The 18,035-nt window shown below is 44.1% G+C and overlaps 1 protein-coding gene across 2 annotated transcripts in view; it reads right to left on the reverse strand.

Annotated features, from left to right (window-relative positions):
- Nucleotides 1–18,035, reverse strand: part of VSIG10 (V-set and immunoglobulin domain containing 10) — a 36,146-nt gene that overhangs the window by 5,590 nt on the left and 12,521 nt on the right. For both annotated transcript variants that reach the window (XM_061169881.1, XM_061169880.1), the window contains exons 3-6: nucleotides 11,554–11,856; nucleotides 9,601–9,861; nucleotides 3,086–3,379; nucleotides 172–282 (exon numbers count right to left, since the gene is read on the reverse strand). In XM_061169881.1, coding sequence (XP_061025864.1) covers nucleotides 172–282; nucleotides 3,086–3,379; nucleotides 9,601–9,861; nucleotides 11,554–11,856 — 969 coding nt within the window. The remainder of the gene's footprint in view (nucleotides 1–171; nucleotides 283–3,085; nucleotides 3,380–9,600; nucleotides 9,862–11,553; nucleotides 11,857–18,035) is intronic.

An 18,035-nucleotide genomic window follows, 5' to 3' on the forward strand; every position in this document is an offset into this window, starting at 1 on the left:
GTTCTTAGGTGCTGCATTATTGCACATCTGCACCCAATTTGGAAACCTCTCGAATGGAGCTTCAGGTGGGAGCATAACAGGGGCCACCTTCCCCCACCCACACCCTCTCAAGAAGCCTGAGAGAGAAGCAAAGGGACCCAGGAAGCCCTTACCGTTCCGGGAAGCCCTTACCTTTCCAGCAGAACACAGGGCTGTAGTACAACAGAAGCCCGGAGATAATGGCCAGTCCCAGCAGAAGGAGGCTCACGATGGTGCCCACAATTCCCCCGATGTTTACAGGTTCTGCAAAGACAAATCACACCCTTGACTCAGCCACGTGATACACACAGCTAGGAGGGCAATACCTCCCCTCCTCTGCCTGGATCCTACTCTTATCTCGGGTTCATGACCTTGGGCAAGGCATATGACCTCTCTGCAGAGCAAGATAAAGTTCTCATTCTTCTACTTCAGACAGTTTGTGGGAATCAAACAAAGCATGTGATGCAAAAGAACACTGGAGGGGGGCGTGGTGGTGGGATGAACTGGGAGATTGGGATTGACATATATACACTCATATGTATAAAATAGATAACTAATAAGAATTAGTTATGTAAAACTAATTTTATATAAAAATATAATTTTATATAAAAATATAAAATAAAATTCAAAAAAAATTAAATAAAAAGTAAAAACAGAAAAAAAAAAAAAAAAAAGAAGAACATTGGAAAGTTAAAATCTCTGTGTCTCCACACATCAAGCCTGCTGTTAAGGCCATAGTAATTAAGAGTGTGAGTTATTGGTGCCACAATGAAATGATCAATAGAACAGAATAGGGAGGGTCTTCCCTGGCAGTCCAGCGGTTAAGACTCAGCGCTTCGGGACTTCCCTGGTGGCGCAGTGGTTAAGAATCCGCCTGCCAATGCAGGGGACATGGGTTCGATCCCTGGTCGGGGAAGAGCCCATATGCCACAACTAAGCCCGTGAGCCACAACTACTGAGCCTGCACTCTAGAGCCTGCAAGTCACAACTACTGAAGCCCGTGCGCCTAGAGCCCGTGCTCTGCAACAAGAGAAGCCACCGCAATGAGAAGCCCGCTTGCCACGACTAGAGAAAAGCCCGTGCACAGTAACGAAGACCCAATGCAGCCAAAAATAAAAAATAAATGAATTTATTAAAAAAAAAAAAAAGACTCAGCGCTTCCACTCCTAGGAGCGCGGGTTTGATCCCTGGTCGGGGAAACTAAGATCCCGCATGCTGCTTGGGATGGCCAAAAATATATATATATTTAAAAAAAGAGAACAGAATAGGAAATCCAAGAACAGGTCCACACACAGAAGGAAACTTGATATAGGACAGACTAGTGAGTAGAAGAGGAACTCTTCAGGATGTGGTGCTAGACCAAATAGTTATCCAAATTGGGGGGTGGAGGAAACTTGATGTCTACCTCACATCATTCACAAAAATCAATTCTAGATGGACTACAGAGTTAACTATGAAAGGCAAGTGTTAAAACTTTAAGAAAATATGGAAGAATACTTTCATGACCATAGGATAGATAAGGATTTCTTAAGACACAAAAATTGCTAATGATATAAGAACAGATTCATAAAGTCAACAACATTAAAGTAAGAATGTCTGCAAATCGAAGGATACCATAAAGAAAACAAGAAAGGCAACTGAAAGGAGATATTTGTAACATGTAAAACTAACAATTAGCATATGGAATTTCTAAAGAACTCCTATATATCTATAGGAAAGGGGAAAGCGTCAAAAGACACAACTATGTATTTCGCAGACGAAACATGAATAGCAAATAAACATATGAAATAATGCTCAGCCTTCTTAGTAATCAGAGACATTCAAATTAGAACCACAGTGAGATTTCATTTTACACCTACTTGATGGGCAAAAATCACAAAGTCTGTGGGTGAAAATGTGGAACGACTGCCGTTGCAAATGGAAATTGGTATAACCACTTTGGAAAATAATTTGATGTTATCTCATAGATAAAAATGCACATAACCTAACCTTCATTTCTACTCCTTGTACAAATATTCTAGAGAAATATTTGCCTGGGGACCTGGGTATATGTACACAAGGGGCTGGTAAAAATGTTTCCATAGCAACACCGTTTGTTCATCACAACAAAAAAATCAGAAGCAGCACAAGCATCCATCAGCAGGAAAATCAATAACTTAGTTGTGGAGTAGTGATACAATGGAAAAGTATACAGCAGTACAGAGGTACAAAGGGTAATTATACACATCAGCATGAATAAATTCTGGAAACAAAATGTGGGATAAAAAAGGCAAATTACAAAAGACTACATTTGTATGGTAACAACCATTTTTCAAAACTCTAAAACAAACAATATGTTATGTAGAAATGTGTACGTATGCAGCATATTTTTTCTTAAATAAAACATGAAACTCAGGATAGTGGTTACCTTTTTCAGAAGGCCCAGGATGAGCCTGGAAATGGGCCTACAGGTAGGGTTGCCAGATAAAATACTGTGTGCCCACTTAAATTTGGATTTCAGATAAACAATGAATAATTTTTTTAGAATAAGTATGTCCCAAGCAATACTGGGGTCGTACATTAAAAAAAAAAATTATTTGTTTTTCTGAAATACAAATTTAAGTGAGCATCCTGGTTTTTTAGCTTTGCTATTGTTGTTTTCTAAATCTGGCCACACTATCTGCAGGTAATTCCAGCAGTGTTGGCACTGTTCTATATCGTAAGTGGGATGTTACTTTCCTGGGTGTTCATTTTGCTATTATGTTTCTCAGCTTACATTTTATATATATATATATATAAATCATATCTATTTTATACATGTATGTATTTTATTTTAATATATATATATTTTTTTCCTTTAGGATGTAACAGATATTAAATAACTTTTTTATCCCTATGCAAATGTTAGAGATTTAGGACTGGACAATAATTTTCCCATCCACCTTGTCAAGCCACAGGGAAGCAGATAGGCCTTCTCCCAGATGGCAGTGACCCACATGTAGGGAGGCACCAAGCTGTCCCCATGCTGATGCCAGGTCCTCTGAAGCTCTCGGCCCTCCTCCTCCTCCTCCGGGGCCACTTCACTCACCTTTCACGCTCAACCAGATGTCCACCTCCCTCACCCCCACGGGGTTCTCAGCCCGGCAGACATAGTAGCCCTCGTCCAGGTCCTGGGAGCAGTTGCGGATGGTGAGGGTGGAGCTCTGGCCACTCTGGGTGATGAGGTGGTGGCCGCTGGGCTGGATGACGACCTCCGGCTGGGTGAGGTTGCTCAGCCACAGGATCTTGGCGGGGGGGTAGGCTCCAGACACTTCGCAGGTGAGCGTCACATTGCCTCCCACGAAACAAGTCTTCATGGGCTCAGAGAGAAGGGAGGGGCTCCCTGACCATCAGAAGAAGGTAAAGAAAGACAAACGTTGAAGGAGATTCAATCGGTGGTCTGAGAATTTCAAGAATATTACTTCTTCCAAACAAAGCAAGTCCAGGAACTTCTGTACTGCACCTGGTCTCATATAATAATAAAAGCTAATATTTGTTGAACATTCAATGGGCTAGGCACCATTCTACTTATTAACCCAATTAATAATTCTCACAACAATCTTGCAGATGGGGAAACTGTGGCACAGAGAAAGTTAAGTAACTTGCTCAAAGTCACATGACTAAATAAGTGAGCAGCTAGGATTTAGGGGGAACAAATGTCCTGGTCTGTGCAAGGCTGAGGGGGTTCCCAGGACCTGGGGGCTTTCAGTGCTAAAACTAGTGAAGTCCCGGGCAAACCAAGATGAGCTGGTCACCCTACGTAAGAATGGAACCCAAGGAGTCACGCTTTTGTGGTCCACATCTCCTTACTTCTTATGCTGTAAGCTTCTATGTATAATAACCATACTGATCAGGTAAGATATGGGCACACAGCCTGACAAGGGTGTTCCAGGGGACAGAAGGCAGCTGTATTAGTTTCCTGTTGCTGCTGTAACAAATTGCACAAACTTAGCAGTTAAAACAACACAAATTTATCCTTTTATAGTTCTGGAGGTCAGAAGTCCGAAATAATCTTGCAGAACTAAAATCAAGGTGTTGGCAGAGCTGGTTCCTTCTGGAGGCTCTAGGTGAGAATCCATTTCCTTGTTTTCTCAGCTTCTAGAAAGGAGCCACCTGCATTCCTTGGCTCGTAGTCCCTTCCTTGAATTACTCCTACCTCTTGCATCTGTCATCACTTCTCACTACTGCATGTGACCCTCCTGCCTCCCTCTTATAAGGACCCTTGGGATCACACTGGGCCCACCCAGATAACCCAGGACACTCTCCCCATCTCAAAATTCTTAATCACAGATGCAAAGTCCCTCTACCATGTAAGGTAACATTATCACAGGTTCTGGGGATTAGGATGTGGACATCTTTTGGGGGCCATTCTTCTGTCTAGCACAGGTCTGTCCTAGAAAACTCAGAATGTGGCATCCCTGTGGCCTTGAGGTCTGATTTAAGTGGGACACAGGGAGCTATGAGGTCTACTATGGCGATCTACTTGTATCCTTTGCAAGAGAAGCCTTTTCCCAAAATGCACACCCTCTTGGGAAGGGTAGCAAATTCATCTTGGGAGGATTTATGAAATCCATATTTTCAGCAGCTGAGGGATACAGAGCAGCATGTTGGGTTCCTGCCCTGGAGAGTGAAACTACACGCTTCCCCTTGGCAGTTGTTCCAAGAGAGAAACTAGGGTTTCACTGCGGGCATCTGGGGAAGGGGGAAGGGGCAAGGGGGTGGGGGTGGAACAACCCAGAAGCCTCTCTCTCTAGGTCAGGTTAACAGAAGAGAATACCCCAAACCTGGTTTTGCTCAGAAAACTCACCTGCGGACACCCCTTCTTGGATCAACTGTCAGATTACCCCCATGTTGCTAAATCACTCCTTCCCCGCTTTATGGTTAACCAGAATTTCCTTTAGGGTCACAAAGCCAGCAGCAGTGACAAGCCTCATCAGTATGTCTGTATTTGGGGGTCCCAAACCAAAGTCTGATAAATGGCCCCCTCCTCCTTTATTAAAAGCAAAACAAACAATTCCACCAGTGCACCTCCCCTGAACCCCAAACAAACATCATGTACTTTTGCCAAACACAGCACTCACCCCTCAGACAGCTGGGTCACCATCCAGCTAGTGTGGCACCTATAAATTCAACAAGTTTCACTTAAAGGGATGCTGTGTCAGGGGTGGGGCAGGTGCTGCAGGAGGCGGACGACAAGCTGGGGCCACCGTGCACGGGGCTCCGTAACACCACAGCTTATCGTAGGCTGAGTTGGCGTCTTCAGTTTAGGGGCCTACACACCATATAAAGAGAGATCTGGGGAGCTCCCTGGCCGTCCAGTGGTTAGGACTTGGCGCTTTCACTGCTGGGTGGCCCAGGTTCAATCCCTGGTCGGGAAACTAAGATCCCACAAACTGCGTGGCACAGCTGAAAGAAAGAAAGAAAGAGAGAGGGAGGAAGGGAGGGAGAGAGAGAGAAAGAGAGAGAGAGAGAGAGGGAGGGAGGGAAGGAGGAAGAAAGAGAGAAAGAGAGAGAGAGGGAGGGAGAGAGGGAGGGGGAGAGAGAGAGAGAAAGAGAGAAAGAAGGAAGGAAGGAAGGAAGGGGAGGGAGGGAGGAAGAAAGAGAGAAAGAAAGAAGAAAGGAAAGAAGGAAGGAAGGAAGGAAGGAAGGAAGGAAAAGAAATGAAAGAAAGAAAAGAAAGGTAGATAGATAGATGATAGATAGATGATAGATAGATAGATAGATCGATCAATCTGGGCAGCAGGAATCCCGGAAAGCATCACTTTTCATCAGCTTGGGGGCTACACTGCCCTGGATCCCTGAGGTGGACGTTAGCATTACACTTCAGTGACGTACTAGTCCTTTCAAGTGGAATGATCCAGAGACCCCTCGCCTGCAAGGGCCTTGCTACTCAAGGTGTGGTCCTCGGACCAGCAGCAACAGCACTTCCTGTAGGCAATTAGAAATGCAGATATTGGGTCCACCCAGACCAAGAGAGTCAGAATCTGCATTTTAACCAGCCCCCCCAGGTGACTTGTATGCACATCCAGGCTCGAGTGCCCAAGAGGGAGGCGGGGAGAACTGGACGGTGTCAGAGTCCGAGAAGGGTCCAGGCTCTGTGCTTGCTTCCTGTGCTCCTGGAATTGGGAAAACTTCTGGTCAGCTCCCTTCTCCAGACACATTTCTTAACCCTGAGCACATATTTAGATTCAAATTATTGGTCAAGTCTCAGGGGTCACAGGAATAAAGACTTAGGCAAGATCTGCAAATAAAATGGGAGGGTAAGGGCAAAATAACACAACCCCACCAGCTGCCTCTGCTAATTTCACCCTCTGTCAGCATCGGTCCATCATTTATTCACTTCCTGGGACTTACTTCCATAACACACTTCGGACATCCTCATTATGTACCACTCTGAGTGTGTATACTGCTTTCTATTTGCAGTCTGGGCAAGTCGGCTGCCTCTGTTTCACCATCGGTAAAATGGAGCGTCCTCCCCAAATTCATGTCCACCTAGAACCCCAGAATGTGATCTTATTCGGAAATGGAGTCTTTGCAGATGTAACTAGTTAAGGATCTCAAGATGAAATCATCCTGGATTGAGGGAGGGCCCTAAATCCAAGGACTGGTATCTTATAAGAAGAGGAGAGGCCACAGGAAGACATACACACAGAGGGGAAGGTCACATGAAAACGGATGCAAAGACCAAAGTGATGCAGCCACAAGCCAAGGAACACATACAGCCATCAGGAGCTGGAAGAGGCCAGGAAGGATTCTCCCATGAAGACTCTGATGGGAGCACAGCCCTGCCGACACCTTGATTTCAAACTGCTAGCCTCCAGAACTGAGAGAGAATAAACGGCTGTTGTTTTAAGCCACCAAGTTCGTGATACTTTGTTACAGCAGCTCCAGGAAACTAATTCTGAGGGATAATAGGAGCTCTCAGCTCACAGGGTGATTGAGGACTGAACGAGATACTGTGTGCAAAACACTTGGCACCTGCACTCTATCTGCACTCAGTAAATGTTAACGTCACCATCGCAGTTGACCCTTGAACAACATGGGGGTTGGGAGACCAACCTGCGAGAAATCTAAAAATCCATAAAAATCCACGTCCTGCTCTCTCTGCCTCAGAAACAAAGGAATTGATAAATGACTCGCCCAAGGACAGGAAACTGAAACAGTTTGGATAGAATCAGGACTCAAACCCTAGTTCTTTGGATTCTATATCCTGTGATCTCTAATCAGACACAAACTTTTCCCCACAGCGAGTTCATTTAAAGATCTGTAAAGTGAAAATACAGATACTACATTTATTGAAAAAATCCACATGTACGTGGAACCGCGCAATTCAAACCTGTGGTGTTCAAGGGTCAGTTGTATTTGTGATATTGCCATTTCCTGCTTCACATTTGCCAGACTTCTCTCGCCAAGTAAAGTTTAAGTCCTTTAAAGGCAAAGACTCTGTATTCCTCCACAGCACCTGGAACCATGCTGAGCACCTAAATCCTACCTGAAAAGATTTGCTGGATCACGTGTGGAAGGTCACCAGGAAAGCAGTGAGCGCTGCCTGGATAAAAGCAAGAGCGCTGGGGTCAGACCAGCCTGGCTCTGTGTTGGCTCCGTCACTTACGAGCCAACTGATCTTGGGTAAATTAGTTCACACACGTTATCATCTGCAATTTACGAATCATCCTAATTTGCAGGCTACTGTGAAGATTACAAATAGTAAGTTAATAAGAAAGAGTCAAAGACCTTCTGAGCGCAGAAACCTAAAAGAACAGGACTGAGAGGGGACCTCCCTGGTGGTCCAGTGGTTAAGACTCCACGCTCCCAATGTAGGGGGCCCCGGTTCGATCCCTGGTCAGGCAACTATCAATAGATCCCGCACGCTACAACTAAGACCCTGTGCAGCCAAATAAATAAATAAATGAATATTTATTTAAAAAAAAAAAAAAACCAAACAGGACTGACAGAGGTGAACCTTTCAAAATCAGAAACTGCTCATCACTAGCAGAAATGTGGTTTAGGAGCCAAATATACCAGAAAAATATCTATAACGGGCATGACAGTTCTATGAAATTAACTGACTCTTATGGAACAATAAGATGAACAAGCCAATAGAAAAATGGACAAAATATGAACAGATAATTCACAGATAATATATAGGAAGTCAATACACATATGAAAATTATCAACTCCACCAGTGATCAAAGAAAACCAAATGAAAACAATATGCCATATCCCAACTAGCAAACAGGAAAAATCTTAAAAATTAATAACACTCGATGTCAGTGGAGATACTGGGAAATGAGTACCCTCACGTGGTCTTTCTAGAGAGAGTGACTGCTAGGGTTTCTTTTGGGGGTGATGGAAATATTCTGGATTAGAATGGTGATGGTAGTACAACATTGTGAACATACTAAAAAAAAAAACAAAACAATGAATTATAAACTCTAAAATAGTGAAGTTTATATTATGTGACTTAAATCTCATTTTTAAAAAATTGTCCCAAAACCAACTGGGTCAGATTTGGCCCATGAGGCATAGTTTACCAACCCCTGTCCTAGGGCAGAAAGCGAGTCTTGGTCCCTTATGTTGCCCAAGGCCAGGTATGGTACCTGACACAGAGGGGACACTCCGGAGCAGTGTGCTGAATGAGTTAGTGGGAAGGGTAAACCATTTGAACGTCACTTGCCTGGGAAAACAAGCACCTGCTGACACAGCAGGGCTCACTTCTCAGCATGTCAGCTCTCCACAGCTGCACCTCTGAGGATTATCCTCATAAACTGTGAGGACAACCTCACCAGGGCCAACACAACCCAACACGCTCTGGCCCTGGCTTACTCATTGTATTGGTTTCCTGAGGCTGTTGTAACAAAGTACCACAAACGGGGTGGCTTAAAACAACAGATATTTATTCTCACAGTTTGGAAAGTCTGAAGTTCTAAATCAAGATGTCAGCACCTTGCCCTGTATGAATTCCTGGCCCACAGAAATCGTGAGATAATGACTGCTGTTTGAAGCCATTAAGTTCTGGGGTAATTTGTTCCATAACAGGAGATAACTAGTAAATGAACCTTGTCTGTCTTGTTCACTGCTCCATCTTCAGTACTTAGAAACTGCAAGGGAAAACCAGTTCGGACTAGAACCAAGAAGTTTCATTAAGCATCTTTAAAGTTTGAAAGGAAGGGATGAAGAGGGCATTTGGGGTTAGCAGATGCAAACTAGTATATATAGAATGGATAAACAACAAGGTCCTACTGTATAGCACAGGGGACTGTACTCAATATCCTGTGATAAACCAGAATGAAAAAGAATGTGTGTATACATATATTTATGTGTGTGTGTGTATGTGTGTGTGTGTGTGCAACTGAATCACTCTGCTGCAGAAATTAACACAATATTATAAATCCAATATACTTCAATTAAAAAAAAAAAGCAAAAGGAAGGAAGAAATGGAAGGAATTCAGTTCACTCCAACACCCTGGGATTTCTTTCCCAGACCTTCTTTCAAAGGGTTGTTCCAGAAAAGAGGAAGATGAGTGGACCCCAGAACCCCAGGACAAGGCAAAGCAGACTCACTGATCTGTACCACACAGCTGGCTCCCAACTCCGGCCCCACTATGTGGCTCCCGACACACTTGAACTTCTTGCCGTCCGACAGCTGAGGCTGGTTCAGCATCTCAACCCCCAGCTTTGACGTCCCCACAGCCACACCTCCTGGCTCTTCTGTCCACAGGAGGTCTGGGTCTGGGTATCCTCCAGCCCAGCGACAGCTGAGCTGCAGCGTGAACAATCCTGGCGACAGCTCTGCCCAGCACTGAGGGGCTGACGGAGGGGGCGCTGCAAAACACCAGAGGACGTGGCCTTAATCACAGACTAAGATGAGCCACTGGGCTGACCCTAAGGATTACAGAACCAGGGTATCAGAGAAACGTCAACCCCAGTTAGTGTACCTTGAGATAGCTCCTAGCACAAATCAGTGCCTGACACAAGTTGGGTTTCCTCGGCTGGGTGTTAAATCTTGGAAGAGATTTGCATTTCTCACTAGCCACGTGTGGCTATTTAAATTTTCATTAATTTAATTACAAATTTATTTCCTCCATCAGACTACTCACATTTCCTAGTCATCACACATGGTAGCTATTAGACCATACAGAAGAGAACATTTCCATCATCACAGAAAGTTCTACTGGACACTGCTGGTCCCTAGAGGGAGTTGCAGGAAGAGGGAGATTTATTCACCCCCAAACCTCAACATACACTTTTTTTTTGCTATGTGCAAGTACCACTTAAAAAAAATATAAAAATTTAACAAATTACAAACCCGTTGTAACCTATGTGTTCATAATTATATATAAAATAATATATATTATATATGTATGTAGGTAGTATATATATTATGTATGTCATATACCTTTATATATTTTATATAATACATATAAATAGAAATTTGGATCTTATTTGTAGATATGTGGCATCTAAAAGAAAAATTATTGGAAATATACCAAAATGATGGTTAGAGTACAAGTGATTATTTTCTTCTTTCTACTCATCTGTTTCCTACAACAAGCACGTATGACTTTGTATACGATAAATGTCATTTATGATAGACAGCATAGAGACTTACAAAGGCTCTGAATAACGTACAAAGTAAGTGTGTCATTGCCCTGCCTGCTAATTGTCGTTCTCATGCTCCCTTTCGTTAGCATGGATTAGGAGTGCACCCTGTGTTTATTTCTACAGTGGTTTTCCTCCACTAAATGTGTGCATAGGTGCATTGGGTTGTTGTTTCTTCACCTGCAATATAAAGATTCATGAACTATTGGTTCTTAACAGCGCTAGAGGGCCTGTGTTCACGGAGAGCGTGAGAGCAGATGAATGGATAAACAAATTGTGGTAGAGCCATACAATAGATACTCTTAGGCCAAGAAATGAAAGCAAGTACTGACACAAGCTACAACAAGATGAACCTTGAAAACATTATGCTAAGGGAAAGATGCCAGTCCCCAAAGGTCATATAGGGTATGATTCCATTTATATGACATGTCCAGAATAGGCAAATCCATAGAGATAGAACATAGACTGGTGGTTGCCAGGGGCTGGGCGAAGAGGGTATGGGAGTGACTGCTTCACGGATATGGGGTTTCCAATTTGGGGTGATGAAAATGTTTTGGAACTAGATAAACGTGATGGTTGCACAACAGTGTGAATAGACTCAATGCCACTGAATTGTACATCTTAAAATGGTTAATGTTATGCTATATACTTTCACCTCAATTTAAAAAAAACTTTAGACCTGGCATTAATTCCCCTCTATGACTCACAGGGATTCTCCTGTACTCCTAGTTAGCAGCGAGCTTCCAGAAGAGGCAACACTCTCTTTGACATGTGTACGTGTGTGTCGAGGGAGCTGCAGAAGCATGTCAGAACCTGTGCATCAGGTAAGTCTTTGTATACAAAGGGGAGGCACAAACACGCAGTTCACGAAGGGTCAAGGTGAAGGAGTGGGGGAGGGGAGCACTTCTTACGCACAGTAGACCAGGAGCTCGGTGGTCACCTTTCGATGTCTCCCACCGAGCATGTTTGTGGCCAAACAGGTGTAGTTCCCTTGGAGGTTCTGCGACATCAGTAACAGCGTGAAGCAGCTGGCCGTCAGGTTGTTTCCGAAGGGCTCGGTGCTAGAATCCGGGGCCCGGAACCACCACTCAACCATGGGCGGAGGCCAGGAGCTGCTGCTGCAGCAGAAATCCACCTGGGAGCCCTTGGCCGCATACAGCGTGCCGTTGGGGAGCCTGCCGGTGCTGGAGATGTTGACCTCAACCTGATAGGGGCCTCCTGGGAACGACAGAGCGGGTGGGGAAGGCGTAAGAGTTAACTGGAGCCCCTTACCAGTTCTAAGAGACACAGAAATGATCAGGAAGCAGCCAGTGAGGATGACAATATCAACCACTTATTACGTGACAAACACTGTGCCAAGTGCCCTTAGGCATGCTTTCATTTACTCCTGAGCAATTCCGTGAGATTTACTGAGGGGATCAATCCTTACAGAAGATGGAAAATGCAAATCACCCCTTTTCAAAAACACGGATGAGTGGAAAGGATATCTGTGCCTTAAAGAGTTAACATAGCAGGACTTCCCTGGTGGTCCAGTGGTTAGGATTCTGCACTCTCACTGCCAAGGGTCTGGGTTCAATCCCTCGTCGGGGAACTAAGATCCCACAAAAAAAAAAAAAAAAAAGAGCTAACGTAGCAGGCCTGAGTGCTTTCCTTAGAAAGGCCTACCTGCAAGGTTGGCCTGGGCTGGCAACTAGGAGCTTGGATTTCAGGAGGGTTCCCACCGTTCCCAGAACTGGTAAGAGTGGGGTTCACCAGGCCTAAACTGTTTGTACAAACAGTGTGGCTTATGCTGAACACCTGCTTTCCTTCTGCGAGTCTGGAATTTTGGTATGTGCTAGGCAGAGGATGCCTATGTGACGAGCCCCAGTAAAAACCTAGGGCGCTGGAGTCTCTAACGAGCGTCCCTGGTAGATATTCCACACGTGTTGCCACAACTTGTTGCTGGAGGAATTAAGCGTGTCCCATGTGACTGCACTGGGAGAGGGCTCTTGGAAGCGTGCTCTTCATTGTCCTGTGAGTTCTCCTAGAGAATCAGTGAAGCTGGGGGTGGTCTTGGGGACCCCGGCACAATTTCACACTGAAAGACAAGAAATATTGGTTCCAGTCCCAATTTTGAACTCCACTTACTAGCTGTGTGACTTTGGGCAAAGTATTTAACTTCTCTTAAGCCTCCATTTCCTCATCTGTAAAATGGGGGTGATGCTAGAACCCACTTTATGGGGTTGTCATGACAATTAAATGAATTAGTATCGTACAGCACTCAGAACAGTGCCAGAAATGCCGTCCCACGATTGGTACCCAGTGCATCTAAGATCCTCTTTCATCCTATTTATACTAAAGTCCTGTAGTGTGTTGCCTCCATCAGAGACTTCCTCTTAAGAAGAGTCCAGAAAGGGCAATGCTTGGCCAAAGGGATAAATCTATGACTGTAGAATTTTGGACAAAAATATGCCCGGGGGATAAATTATTAGGGGGAGGAAAGGCTTTGCCAGATCCCCTCAAAGTACAGAAGCTACTTCCACCTATTCTGGGGCCATTGTATAACGACAGAAATTGTGGGTTTCTGAGGAAAATATTCCTGACAATATGCTTGTCTTGTCAGGGCTGGCTCCTAAGAGTTGCAATGATTTGCTGGAATCACGTCACCTCCCACAGAGGGTCTGGGGAAAAAATTATACTGTAGTTTGGGAGGTGCTCAAATATCCCATTGCCTGTTGCTGACTAGTTGGGTAGGTATGCGGACCAGCAGGTCCTAGGGAGTGCCCACAGTTGGCGAGCACCCAGCCAAGCACAGGGTACCTCTGTGGTATTGGTAGCCACGCCTGGGCCAGCAAAGGTACTGTGTTAGATTGGACCACCTGGGTCTTCCAAATTGTGGTCTGGAGGGTCACAGAGGCCTGTCATGAACAGTGAGACCCCCGGAAACTGGCTGGGATGGGGCTTTTTTTTTTTTTTTTTTTTGACTGCGCCACGTGACTTGCGGGATTTTAGTTCACCGACCAGGTATCAAACCCTCGTCCTTGGCAGTGAAAGCACCGAGTCCTGACCACTGGACCGCCAAGGAATTCCCTGGGAGGGGCTTTTGACCAGCACAATGCTGAGCAAAACATGGGTTTGGATAAAGGGGATGGATGAGAACGCTGTAGGCGGAAGGGTTAAAAAAAAAAAAAATCAAATGAGAGAACCTGAAGGGCCTTCTGAATTAAGCGTTCAAAGGTTACAGCTTTTTTATAAGCCCTTGGGTTGAGTCTGCTTTCTTAATTAAAGCTGACACCATCTTCTTAAATCCCTGGGGTTCTTCCCCTACTCTGACTAAAAAGAAGGCGGTACCCATTTCCATCCCTCCCACCTCTCTCCACCCTGCTGATATTCCTAAACAGAAACCACCAGCCCTTTTTGCTTGCAGGGTGATGGTAGCAATCACTCGGAGAGACAGACAGATAGGGGAGAAAACAAAAATAAAACAGCAAATAAATAAAAATATAGCATGTTTACAAAGGTTCAGCAGCTTATGGAGGCCTTGGTCATGTCAGTTTCTTGGATGGATGCCTTAGCCTAGTGGTTATGAACTTGGACTCTGCATTCAGACAGACATGGGTGTAAATTCTACTGCCGCTTCTAGACAGACAACCTTGAGCAAGTGTCCATCCCTCCTATTCTCACTCTTCTGTCCTTCCTAGGAAATGAAAAGAACAGGAGTAACTTCTATCACCAGGTTATTGAAGGATCCAATGAGAGAACATAAGCAGAACACTTAGCCTGGTGTTTGACATGTGGTCAATGTCCTATGAATGTTATCTGACATTATTAACAGTAGTATACTTGTAGATTGATTCTAGAACATGCATCGGCAAACAACGGCCCACTGTCTGTTTTTGTACAGCCTACAAGCTAAGACAGTATGTACAGATGAACATCCACAATCGATCTGATGAGAGAGAACACTAACTTTGAACCCCAACTAAGTGAAATGTTATCCCTCCCCCGCCCAAAGAACCCATTCTTCTCATTAGTAGGCCTGCACTACCAAAAAAATGTACTAGGTTATGGGAATTCCCTGGCAGTCCACTGGTTAGGACTCGGCACTTTCACTGCAGTGGCCTGGGTTCAATCCCTGGTTGGGGAACTAAGATCCTGCAAGCCTCATGGAGCGCCCAAAAAAAAAAAAAAAAAGTACTCAGTCATTATTATATTTTGAATTTTGTCAACAAAAAACATGTGGAAATTTGTTTTCTCTCTTGTTATATACGTACTTATATGATATCCTCGTTTTTACCTGTTGACTCAGAAAGACTAGAATATTTACCATCTGGCCTCTACAGAAAAAGTTTGATTCCTGTTCTACAACAATCCACTACTGCTGCTGCCTTCCTGTTCTCTGTAGTCATTCTTGACATCAGAACTCACTTCTTTCCTTCCCCACCATAACTATAGGTTGGCCAGTAAGTGTCTCAAAGAGTTAATTTACATCTCAGGGACCCACAAAATAGGAGATTCCCATCTTCGTATCTTGGGTTCTTTGACAAGACGAAAAGCTATTTTCCTACATTTATTCTTCACACCAGCATTTTTATTTGAAAATGACCTAAGAATGTGCTGACTAGCCTCTGCTAACCAGTGGGTGTACCTGTTGTTCCACAGTGGGACAAGATCCTTGGGGAAACTTACAGAGTGTTTTGATATCACTTAGAGATGGAACATAAGGAATTCCCTGGTGGTCCAGTGGTTAGGACTCTGCGCTTTCACTGCCGAGGGCGCAGGTTCAATCCCTGGTCAGGGAACTAAGATCCTGCAAGCTGTGTGGCGTAGCCAAATTAAAAAAAAAAAAAAAAAAGGAGATGGAACATAGAGGTGAATATAACAACCCCATTGCCTCCCCACCTCCCTAGTGACCACTGATTCTGTCCAGAAGACCAAAACCCAGAGGTCCTCAGCCTCTTACAAGCATACACCTCTGCTTCAGATGAGCTTGGCAAGACTCAGATTAATCAATCTTTGGGCAAAGGTCATCCCATCTTCTCACGGGGCCAGCAATCTTTCTTCAGTATTCCCAACATCCCCTTTCCCTAGGACCTTATGTTGTGATAGGGCACAGTGACACCATTACCATCACAGAACGAGTACAGATCAGATGGGCCCAGTTGGTTGGGGAACATGGGGCTTTCCTGAGACTCCCTTTCCTGTAAGTCGGGAGTGGCAGCCAATCACTAGCTAAACAGGAGCACTCCCATCCTCCAAACCCCACCTGAATCCAAAGGGGCTCTTGGAGGTTGATACAAACCAGCTTCCTCATTGCCCATGTGCCAACCAACTCAAATGCTCCCTCAACACTTGCTGGGCCTGAGAAAAATAGACACAGGGAGAGTCTGGCATTGCGTACCACTCAGCTCCCCAATGCCTAAGAGATCATCTCTTGAAAGAAGCACAAATTCTACTGGAATATGTTAAGGTCTGTGCTACCCACTCCACCCACTCCAGGCTTTCTTCAGGTAAACACACAGTGGTTCTAACCTCGTATCCACCTGACTTGGAGGCAGGAGCGGATGGGTAGGTAAGTCAGTGAAATAAACAGCTGTGGCAATCCTGAACTGCTCTGGACTAAGGGATTTCTGTACCCGCAGGAGCAGCGGTCCCAATCTCAATGGCAAGACTCTTCAACTGCATCATTAAATTAACAAGAAACAGTGCAGAGTTCTTACTCCTGAGATGAATAACAAAATCACACTGCAGTGCCCATTCCAGACAGGTTGTATCACCCCAGGCCTATAGAAAACCTCACTCCCTAGAAGGCAGAGGCACCAAATGCCCACTGATGGTTAAGCAGAGATCCAGGTGGTAAGGAGGGAGAAAGCTCCCAGCCCTCATACAGCCAGCTTCGTGTTTCTGCAGCATCTCTGTCCATTCACACATTCAAGGTCACTTACAGTTCTTTGTATATCTTGGATATTAACCCCTTATCAGATATATCATATGCAACTGTCTTCTCCCATTCAGTAGTTGGCCTTTTTGTTTTGTTGACAGTTTCTTTCACTGTGCAAAAAGCTTTTTAGTTTGATGTAGTCTCATTTGTAGTCTCACATGAAGACATATCCAAAAAAAAAAGTACTAAGGCCGATATCAAAGAGCATATTGCCTATGTTTTCTTCTAGAAGTTTTATGGTTTCAGGTCTTACATTTAAGTCTTTAATGCATACACCTCCATATCAAAAAAATAAAAAAGATTAAAAAATGGGCAGAGAGACTGAATAGACATTTTTCCAAAGAAGACATACAGACGGCCAACAGACACATGAAAAGATGCTCACCATCACTAATCATCAGGGAAATGCAAATCAAAACCACAGTGAGATATCACCTCACACCTGTCAGAATGGCTATTACTAAAAAGACAACGAATGACAAGTGTTGGAGAGGGTGTGGAGAAAAGGGAACCCTTGTGCACTGTTGGTGTTGGAATGTAAACTGGTGCAGCCACTATGGAAAACAGTACGGCGATTCCTCAAAAAATTAAAAATAGAACTATCACACAATCCAGCAATTCCACTCCTGGGTATTTATCCAAAGAAAACGAAAACACTAATTCGAAAAGATACGAGACTTCCCTGGTGGTTCAGTGGTTAAGACCCCATGCTTCCACTGCAGGGGTCATGGGTTCCATCCCTGGTCAGGGAACTAAGATCCCACATGCCATGTGGCGCGGCCAAAAAAAAAAAGAAACGATACATGCACCCTTATGCTCATTGCAGCATTATTTACAATAGCCAAGATATGGAAGCAACTTAAGTGTCCATCAACAGATGAATGCATAAAGACGATGTGGTACATATATACAATGGAATACTACTCAGCCATAAAAAAAGAATGAAATCTTGCCATCTGTGACAATATGGAGGACCTAGAGGATATTATGCTAAGTGAAATAAGTCAGATGGAGAAAGTCGTAAGTGTATGATTTCACTTATATGTGGAATCTAAAAAATAAAACAAATGAAAAAACATAAAACAGAAACAGAGTCATAGATACAGAGAACAAACAGGTGGTTGCCAGAGGGGAGGAAGGTGAGGGAGATTAAGAGGTACAAACTTTCAGTTACAAAATAAATGAGTCATGGGTATGAAATGTCCAGTGCAGGGAATATAGTCAATAATTATGTAATATCTCTGTATGGAGCCAGGTCATAACTAGAGTTATTGTGGTGATCATTTTGAAAAGTATAGAAATATCAAATCACTGTGTTGTGTAACAGGAACTAACAATGCTGTAGGTCCATTATACTTCAAAAACAAACAAACAAAGAGACTCAGAAAAAGAGATCAGATTTGTGGTTATCAGAGGTGAAGAGTAGGAGGAGGGGAAATTGGATGAAGGTAGAAACTTCCAGTTATAAGGTAAATAA

This window comes from Eubalaena glacialis, chromosome 15 (assembly GCF_028564815.1).
Source record: "Eubalaena glacialis isolate mEubGla1 chromosome 15, mEubGla1.1.hap2.+ XY, whole genome shotgun sequence".
Classification (NCBI taxonomy): Eukaryota; Metazoa; Chordata; class Mammalia; order Artiodactyla; family Balaenidae; genus Eubalaena; species Eubalaena glacialis.